This window comes from Agelaius tricolor, unplaced genomic scaffold (assembly GCF_023055355.1).
Source record: "Agelaius tricolor isolate 1412-34295 unplaced genomic scaffold, bAgeTri1.0.p SCAF_16, whole genome shotgun sequence".
Lineage (NCBI taxonomy): Eukaryota > Metazoa > Chordata > Aves > Passeriformes > Icteridae > Agelaius > Agelaius tricolor.
Genome location: NW_027269276.1, coordinates 18,098,152 through 18,107,765, shown reverse-complemented (window position 1 = coordinate 18,107,765; position 9,614 = coordinate 18,098,152). Strand labels below are relative to the sequence as shown.

At 60.9% G+C, this 9,614-nt stretch overlaps 1 protein-coding gene across 5 annotated transcripts; it reads left to right on the top strand.

The window, feature by feature from the left end:
• Positions 1-1,628: 1,628 nt before the first annotated feature.
• On the top strand, positions 1,629-9,353 carry PARP6 (poly(ADP-ribose) polymerase family member 6). Of its 5 annotated transcripts, none has more exons than XM_071441924.1 (22): positions 1,629-1,749; positions 2,538-2,615; positions 2,720-2,814; positions 3,694-3,754; positions 3,883-3,973; positions 4,064-4,130; positions 4,372-4,521; positions 4,750-4,903; positions 5,593-5,646; positions 5,976-6,071; positions 6,157-6,249; positions 6,328-6,453; positions 6,550-6,615; positions 6,759-6,826; positions 7,045-7,093; positions 7,496-7,605; positions 7,697-7,769; positions 7,941-8,010; positions 8,380-8,459; positions 8,557-8,620; positions 8,748-8,832; positions 8,910-9,353. In XM_071441924.1, the coding sequence occupies exons 1-22, from the start codon at positions 1,747-1,749 to the stop codon at positions 9,010-9,012; spliced, it is 1,836 nt and encodes a 611-aa protein (XP_071298025.1). In that variant the 5' UTR covers positions 1,629-1,746; the 3' UTR covers positions 9,013-9,353. The 5 variants fall into 5 exon arrangements, with proteins under 5 accessions (XP_071298025.1, XP_071298024.1, XP_071298023.1 ...); XM_071441923.1 differs by having other exon boundaries at positions 7,493-7,605; XM_071441922.1 differs by having other exon boundaries at positions 4,750-4,930.
• The last annotated feature ends 261 nt before the right edge of the window (positions 9,354-9,614 follow it).

The following is a 9,614-nucleotide window of genomic DNA, read 5'->3' as shown; positions in this document are numbered from 1 at the left end:
AGGAGGCGGCGCAGCCGCCGCGTGCGAGGACGGAGAGTGCTCGCCGCCTTAAAGGGGCCGCGACCCCAAATTCATACCGAGCCCCCCCCAACTGGCACCGAGCCCCCCAACTCACACTGACACCCCCAGCTCACACCGAGCCCTCCAACTCACACTGGCAACCCCAACTCACATCGAGCCTCCAGCTCACACCTGAGGAGTCCCTCACTCTGCGGGGGCAGCGGCTCTGTGTTTTGGGGTGCTTCGGAAGCTCCTGAGACCCCCCAATGGGGACACTGGGGACCAGTGTGGAATCTCTGTGTGCAGCTACAAGGACACAGTACTGGGGACACAGGACTGGAGATGTTGGTGGCATGGTGCTGATGTTCTAAGGAGCTGGAGCAGAGGCTAGACAGAGTTAAGAGGAATAAAGTGGATTTTTATTGAAGTGCCTTCAAAGGCCACACCCTAGCAATACATGAGCCACAGTCGTGGCTCTGTCTGGACGGCTCCAAGATGGAAGCAAAGGAGGGCTTGGTCATGAGATCTCACACTTTTATAAGTTTTAGTCCTTTTGTATATAGGAGTTAACTATCTAGTTAATAGCTTCAAATTATGAAGTTTCATCCTCCTTGGTTGCTTGCCCACCCTCCTCTTTTCACAATGCGTGTGCTTTGGGCCTGAAGTTTGAAGAGATTGTCCTTGAGTCTCCAGCTATAACAGGATTGTTTTGTCTCCACTACCGTGAAAAGATCCTAGGAATACTTAATATAAAAAATACTTAATTAAAAAAATAATAAAAAAAAACCAACAACAAACTAAAGCTGCACACCAACACAGAACAGAAAAACTTAAAACCCAAGGAATTAGTTCTGGGGGTGCTGAGGACACTGTGCTGGGGTCAAGGAGAGACCAGGCTGGAGATGCTGGGGCCACAGGGGACACTGTCCCAGCTGTGTGGGACCCAACATGGACACTGTATGCCAGACCTACGAAGGCCTTTGGCTGGTAATACTGGGCACACCATGCTGGAGGTATTTGGAACATGATCCCAGAACCATGGGGACCTTTTGCCTGTGACCCATGACTCCACATGGCTCCACACTGGCACCGTGGTGACACCGGGGACATGCCATTAGCACAGGGACCTGGCACTCAGCCCCTGTGCTGGACTGTAGGGACACTGTGACAGCCATCTGGGGACCCAAAATGGTCACTGTCTGCTGGGACCACAGAGGGCTCCTGCACCGGGTGCACTGGGGACCCTGTGGTACATGGAAGGGACCAAAAATGGTCACCCTGTGCCGGGGGCCTGGGAGCTGCACTGGAGACACTGTGGACTCTGTACTGGGGACACTGGGGATACTATTACTGTGCTAGGAACACTGCGGACCCTGCACTGAGGACGCTGGGGACACTGGGTTGGGCTGCGGGAGGGCTGTGACAGACAGGGAGGGGCCCCAAAATGGTGACCCTGTGCTGGGGACACGAGACCCGCGTTGGATCGAGGGGTCACAGTGAGGGACACCCGGCATGGCCACCCCCTGTGCTGGGACAGGGACACCCGGCCCTGGGCCCGGCTCCGCGTCCCCTCACGGCGCTGCCCCGCCCCTCACGGTTCGGGGGGTGTCGGGGGGGAGGGGGGGGGGGTCCCCGGCGGTGACGTCATGGCGGCGCCGCGGGGTGACGCGGGGCGGCGGCTCTGACGTCAGGCGCGGCCCCCCGGCAGCATGGCGGCCGTGCCCGCGCCGGCCGGCCCGCGCTGACATGGTGAGGGCCGGGACGCGGAGGGGACGCGGGGACACGGCCGCGGCCAAGGGGGGAGCGCGCCCGCCAAGGGGGCGGGACGGGCCCGCGGCGGCCCGGGGCGGGGGAGGGGCCGCGGCCCTCGGTGTCCCCCCGTGTCCCGGGGTCCCCCGGCTCGGGGCGGGGATGGGGCCGGAGCAGGAGGAGGGACCCCCGCGTCGCCATCGGCCGGGCATCCCCCGGCAGCTCCATGCGCAGTGCCTGTCCTGCTCCTCCATCCTGGTCCTCCATCCCGCTGTTCCCATCCTGGTCCTCCATCCCGCTGTTCCCATCCTGCTCCTAATCCTGCTGTCCCGTCCTGTTCCCCCACATTGGTCCTCCGTCACTCTGTTCCCATCTTGCTCCCCCATCCTATTCTCATCCTGTTCCCCCATTCCAGTGTCCTCGTCCTGCTGGTCCATCCTGCTGTCTCCATCTTGCTCCCCTCTAATCTTCTCCCCCCATCCTCCCTCTCCCAACCTGCTCCTCCATCCCACTGCCCCCTAAATTATTCCTCCCATCCTGCTCCCCCCATCCCACTGCCCACATCCCCATCCTGCTGCCCCCAAACACTCCCCCCAAGCCCCATCATTCTCCCTATCCTACTGCTCCCCCTAACTGCTTCCCCAAATCCACCGCCCCAAACCCTCTGCCCAGAACCAGCTCCCTCAGTTTGCTCCCCCCTAATTCCCTCCCTGTTAATGTGCTCCCCCAATCCACTCCCCAACCCTCTTCTCCCCCGTCCCTGCTGCCTCCCACCCCTCTGTCCCCAGGACCTCAAGGGCCAGTACTGGACGGACGATGACTCCGACGGGGACAATGAGTCCGAGGAGTTCCTCTATGGCGTGCAGGTGGGTGCTGGGTCCCCGTGGTGCCACGGGGGGCTCAGGGACCCCCATCCTGAGCCCTCTGCCAGGCCTGGGGAGGCTCTGGGTGTGACAGTGCTGTGCCACAGGGGACCTGCGCCGCCGACCTGTACCGGCACCCACAGCTGGACGCCGACATCGAGGCGGTGAAGGAGATCTACAGCGAGAATGCCGTGGCCGTCAGGTGGGTGCCCTGCTGCCCTGCACCGGGCACTGCCAGGCCCAGCTACATAGCTGGGCTGTGCCAGGATGGCTGTGCTGCCCCTGGGTACCCAGCTGTGCCATGCCCAGGCATCCTGCTGTGCCATCTCTGGGCCACCTGACCATGGCATCCCCAGGGCACCTGGCTGAGCCATTGCTCAATCATACCCTCCCCATGACCCTGGCCTCAGCATCTCCTGAGCACTTGGCTGTGCTGTCCTTGGGCACCCAGACATGGCATTTGTGGAGCATCCAGCTGTGGCAGCCCCAGGCACTCATCTGTGCCATCTTCAGACACCCAGCTGTGCCATCCCTGGGCACCCAGCTATGCTGTATCCAGGGCACTCAGCTGTGGCATTGCTGTGTCACCTGGCCATGGCATTGCCAGACACCCAGCAGTACCATCCCTGGGTTACCTGGCTGTGCCATCCTCAGGCATCCAGCAGTGCCATCCCCAGCACACCTGGCCATACCATTCCCAGGCACCTGACCATGCCATCTTAGAGCACCCAGTAGTGGCACCCTTGCATAACCAGCTGTGCCATCCTCGAGGCACCTGACTATGGCATTACCAAGGCACCTGGCATGTCCAGGCATCCAGCTGTGCCATTCCCAAGGCGCTCAGCCATGGCACCCCTAGCACACCTGGCCATGCCATCCCCTGAGCACCTGGCTGTGCTATCACATTCCCAGGTTCACATCCACATTCTGGGCACTCCCCCCTTGCATACACTTGATATGTGGGCAGCCACACATGCCATGTGCCTGTCCCATGAGCCTGCCCACCCTGGCACAGTGGGCACCACGCCACTGTTCCAGCACTGTGCCACCCCCCATGCCACAGCCACACGTGTCCTCACAGGGAGTATGGGACCATCGATGATGTGGACATCGACCTCCATGTGAACATCAGCTTCCTCGATGTGAGTCCCTGGGGTTTTCCCAGCACTGCTGGCATGGGGAGGGTGGGCACAGGCTCCCAGGGGGTCCCCAAATGCCCCTGCCTGGGTGGAGCTCCCGTGGCTGTGCCAAAGTGTCTCTGCCCTGGCAGGAGGAGGTGGCGACGGCGTGGAAGGTGCTGCGGACGGAGCCCATCATCCTCCGCCTGCGCTTCTCCCTCTCCCAGTACCTCGATGGCCCCGGTGAGTGGGGACGGGCGGGCAGTGGGGTCCCTGTGCCCTCAGGACAGGCACAGTGGAGCACCCATGGCTCGTCCTCCTCTCTCTCCACAGAACCGTCCATCGAGGTTTTCCAGCCGTCCAACAAGGAGGGCTTCGGGCTGGGTCTGCAGCTGAAGAAGTAAGAGCTGAAACATGGTGGGCACCAAGGGTGGTGGGTGGGGGGGGGGCTCACAGAGTCACTGTTCTGCCCCAAAACTGGCCACGTGCCACATGTCCCCTTGCCACCACCTTTTATACACAGAGGATTTTATACAGAATCCTCTGACGGGCTCACCACCATCTGTGTGTGGGGAAGAGGAGGGGCTGGGGGTGTCATGGACCACCAAACATCCATGGGTGCTATCCTCCCTGTTTGCCAGGATCCTGGGCATGTTCACATCCCAGCAATGGAAACATCTCAGCAACGATTTCCTGAAGACCCAGCAGGAGAAGCGGCACAGCTGGTTCAAGACAAGCGGCACCATCAAGAAGTTCCGTGCTGGGCTCAGCATCTTCTCACCCATCCCCAAGTAAGGTCCCAGTGCTGTCCCCACAGGGGGCCAGCTCTCCATCCCCTCATCCTAGGTGAGGCCTGGCAGTGTGCCTCAGTTTCCCCACGTGGATGCTGCTGCTCCCTACCAGATCCCAGGCAGGTGGAGGTTGCTCCCAACAAGTGGCTGATGGTGGATCCGGCACTGGGTGATGGAGGAGCAGGGAACAGTGACAGACAGGTGCTCAGGGGGATTCTGTGCCTGCAGGTCTCCCAGCTTCCCTGTTATCCAAGATTCAGTGCTGAAGGGCAAACTGGGTATCCCCGAGCCTCGTGTGAACCGCCTGATGAACCGCTCCGTGTCCTGCATGGTGAAGAATCCCAAGGTGGAAGTTTTTGGCTACCCACCCGCCAGCACCCAGGCAGGTGTTGCCCCCTTCAACATCCTGGTGGGTGCCACCCCGCCTTGGGGTTTGCTTTTCTCTTCTTTCCCCTTCCCAGGGGCTCCTCTGGGGTCTGATCATTTATTTTGGGGTGCTGGGACCCCCATGGGATGGGGGGAGCCCCTGCAGGGTTTTTTGTCTCCAGTCTTGGGTGATCTTGGGGAGCTGGGCCCTGGCTGTGGGGTCCAGTGGAATTTTACTCCACTCCTGGTGCTGCATCTGTGCTGTGGCAGGGAATGTTGGCATGTTGGGGGTCCTGCTGTGGCAGGGAATGTTGGCATGTTGGGGGTCCTGCTGTGGCAGGGAATGTTGGCATGTTGGGGGTCCCGCTATGCCGGGGGTGTTGGCATGTTGGGGGTCCCGCTATGCCGGGGGTGTTGGCATGTCAAGGGTCCCACTGTGTTGGGGATGTTGGCATGTCAAGGGTCCCACTGTGTTGGGGGTGTTGGGATGCTGGCGGTCCTGCTGTGTTGGGAGGGGGTTGGCATGTTGGGGGTCTCACTGTGTTGGGGCACATTGGAATGTCAGGAGTTCTCCTGTGCCAGGGTTTTGGTGTGTTGGGGGTCCTGCTGTACCAGGGGGGGCTGGGGGCTGCTGTGCCACGCAGAGCTGGGGCTGTGTGTGGGAAGGGGGATAACGCAGCTGGCCCCACTCTGGCTCCGTTACAGGTCGGCGGCCACTGCAAGAACATCCCCACGCTGGAGTACGGCTTCCTCGTGCAGGTGAGAGTCCTGCATCCTGCTCATCCTCAGCCTGCTGCCCATCCTGTCCCACTTCCCACTTATCCATGTCCTGCTATCTGGAGCATTCTCCCTACTATCCCATGTCCTGCTCATCCTTATCCTGATGCCCAGCGTGTCCTTCTCACTGTTCCACATTGCACTCAGCCCCGTGCCATTGCCCAGAACATCTTCCCCAGTGCCCCACATCCCACTTATCCACACTCCACTGCCCATATCATCCTCCCCACTCATCCCCATCCCACTGCCTGGAGCATCCCCCAAGCTCCGTGCCTGCAGCAGGGCCTGACTCCCTCCGTCCTGCCCCTCAGATCATGAAGTACGCGGAGCAGCGGATCCCGACGCTCAACGAGTACTGCGTGGTGTGTGACGAGCAGCACGTCTTCCAGAACGGCTCCATGCTGAAGGTGGGGTGGCAGGGCCAGGCCAGGTGCGGGCTGTGTCCCTGTGTCACCATCCCTGACACTCAGCTCTCTCCTGTCCCCTCCACAGCCTGCCGTGTGCACCCGGGAGCTCTGCGTCTTCTCCTTCTACACGCTGGGCGTCATGTCCGGCGCGGCCGAGGAGGTGGCCACGGGTGCCGAGGTAGGGCTGGGCACGCTGGTGACCTCCCCCTGTCCCGTGGGGGCTGGGCTGTCCCTTCAGTCCGTGCTCTGCCCCAAGGTGGTGGACCTGCTGGTGGCCATGTGCCGCGCTGCCCTCGAGTCCCCTCGCAAGAGCATCATCTTCGAGCCTTACCCCTCCGTGGTGGACCCCAACGACCCCAAAACTCTGGCCTTCAACCCCAAGGTAAGCACTGGGGGGACAATGCTCCCCCACACCAGGGGGTGACAGGAAGCCCCAAAGACCCCTCTGATGGCCACTCCTCTCCTGCCCCATGTGCAGAAGAAGAACTATGAGCGGCTGCAGAAGGCCCTGGACAGCGTGATGTCCATCCGGGAGATGACCCAGGTACGTGGCGTGGTCCCACAGCCCCATGTGACATCCCCAGGGTGGGATCCAAGCTGGGAGTGGCATTTTGGTGCTGATCTCCATCTGCCCATGGCTGGGTGGGTGCTGGGAGACCCACCTGCACCCCATCTTGCCTCTGCCAGGGGTCCTACCTGGAGATCAAGAAGCAGATGGACAAGCTGGACCCCCTGGCACATCCCCTCCTGCAGTGGTAAGGCTGAGGGTGCTGTGGCCCTCTCCTGCTGCCCCTTGTCTGTCCCACTGCCCCACATTCCCCAGGACATGGGATGGAGTGGGGGGCAGCCAGGTATCTGGGGCACAACCCTCTCATCACCTTTCTTTTGCGGGGGTCACGAGCATCTAATGATCTCAGGGCAGATTGGGACCACCTTCTCTGACTCTCCTCCTCTTCCTCCTTCTCTTCCCAAGGATAATCTCCAGCAACAGATCCCACATTGTCAAGCTGCCTCTCAGCAGGGTAAGGGGCCAGGCTAGGCTCCAGGTGGGGTGCAGGATAAAGGATATGGAATATGGGAGGTGGAATGGAGGGATACAGGAGATGGGATGCAGGATGGGCAATGGAAGGGTCTGGGATGGGCAATGGAAGGGTCTGGTATGTGGGATGGATCCCTCTGGGTGGGGTTCTAATCTGGGAGATATGGGAGTCAGGACAGGGATATAGGAAGGGGGATGTTTTACACAGGCTGTGGGATGGGGGCAAGACAGGGATGCAAAGGACCCTTCTGGCAAACTTGGAGTCACCAAAGCCAGGCTGGGCTGGATCCAGGGCCAGGCGGCCGTGCATGATCTCTCTCTGTCTGTCTGTCTGTCCTCTCTCCTGCCGGCACTGCCGCTGCTCTTCCCGTTCCCCTGGTAGCAGCTGAAGTTCATGCACACCTCCCACCAGTTCCTCCTGCTCAGCAGCCCCCCGGCCAAGGAAGCTCGGTTCCGCACGGCCAAGAAACTCTACGGCAGCACCTTCGCTTTCCAGTGAGTTCCCAAGGCAGGGATGGTGGGAGCCCCCCGGGTGGGCGCCCTGGGGCTGGGGGATGATGACTGATGTGGGGCTGGCTCTTTGCAGTGGCTCTCACATTGAGAACTGGCATTCCATCCTCCGCAACGGGCTGGTCAACGCCTCCTACACCAAACTGCAGGTACCGGTCTGCTCCCTGCACCCAGCACAACCCAGGGCAGCAGGCGGGCAGGGAGGGGGCAGGAAGGCAGGGAGGGAGCAGACATTGGGAAGTGCCAGGCTTCCTCCACTACTGCCGTGCCTGAACTGTTGGGGTGATCCCACCATGCTCACCCTGGTATTTTCCCGCAAGCTGCATGGAGCAGCCTATGGCAAGGGCATCTATCTGAGCCCCATCTCCAGTATTTCCTTTGGATACTCAGGTAAGAGGCTGCCTGCACTGCCCAGTCCTGCCTGTGCTGCCCAGTCCTGCCTGTGCTCCCATTCCCACTCCCTGCATGGGCCTGGGGAGGTTTGGCGTCGTGCTGGCTGGAGAAGCTGCTCAGGAGTGGCAGCATCCCACATCCATCCATCACACCGGCCTTTTCCCAGCCAGGATGGGGCTTTCCCACACGCCAAAGAATCAAACCCCCAGCATTCTCCAGGCTTCAGAAGCTGCTGCACACACTTTTGGGGGGTTCCCAGGGCTCAGGAGCACTGAGGGTGGCCATCCCTGTCTGTGGCATGTGTCCCCACATCACTCCAGGGTGTTCCCTGAGAGACTGACAGCCCCTGCCTTGCTTCTTCCACAGGAATGGGGAAAGGGCAGCACCGGATGCCGTCGAAGGATGAGCTGGTGCAGCGGTACAACCGGATGAACACGATCCCCCAGGTGATGGGCCAGGGGACACCGGGGCAGGATGGGAATGGGGACATGGCACCCATGGGTGTTTGGGACAGGGTGGTAACACCAGCTGCTCTTCCTACAGACCCGCTCCATCCAGTCCCGCTTCCTCCAGAGCCGCAACCTGAACTGCATCGCGCTTTGCGAAGGTGTGGGGATGTGGGGGGATAATGGGGGGGGACAGACAGCACCCTTGGGGTCACCAGGTGGGTGGAGGGATGGAGGGACAGGCCCTCTGTCCCCTGTGCCGCCTCCAACAGCTCCTTGCCCCAGCAGTGATCACCTCCAAGGACCTGCAGAAACACGGCAACATCTGGGTCTGCCCTGTCTCGGACCACGTCTGCACACGCTTCTTCTTTGTGTGAGTCCGGCTGTGCCCACCCTGCCGCATGCGCGGGACCCCCACAGAACCCCCCTGAGCCCCTTCTCCTCTTGCAGGTACGAAGATGGCCAAGTGGGAGATGCCAATATCAATACTCAGGACCCCAAAATCCAGAAGGAGATCATGCGTGTGATCGGGACTCAGGTGTACACAAACTGAGCGGTGGCGGTGGCACCCTGGGACCCCCCGGGCACTGAGTGAGCCCCCGGGCAAGGCTGGGCAGGGGCCGAGCAGGTTTTGAGCCCCCCGGGCAGGGCAGAGCCGGGGCAACACCGGCGGCTCCACCTGTACATAGGCGTTGGGCACCCTGTGAGCACCAGGCAGGTTCAGCGGTCCCTTGTCCCCTCCCTGTCCCCTTCCCACTGTCCCCAACTCTGTGGCAGCCTGGAGAAGGAGCTGTGGGGCCAGCGTGGCTGGGGACGGCCCCTCCTGGCCTTGGCAGCGACGGCGTTTTTATCAATGATGAGAAACTGAAGCAAAAAAAAACCAAACAACCAAAACAAACCCAAAAACATAGGAAAAAAAAAAAAAAGAGAAAAGGAATCAGTGTTTGTGGATTTAACTCGGAATTAAAGTGTGGGGTATGGGAAGGGGATGCTGGGGAACGGATGAGGATACAGGGAGGGAATGGGATTGTGAGGAAAGGGGCACAGGAAAGGGGTGGGATCACTGGAAGGGGATGGGATGGGGTCATGGGGAAGGAGTGGGATTTAAGGGAGGGGCTGGGAGTGTGAGGGAGGAATAGGGGCACAGGCAAGGGA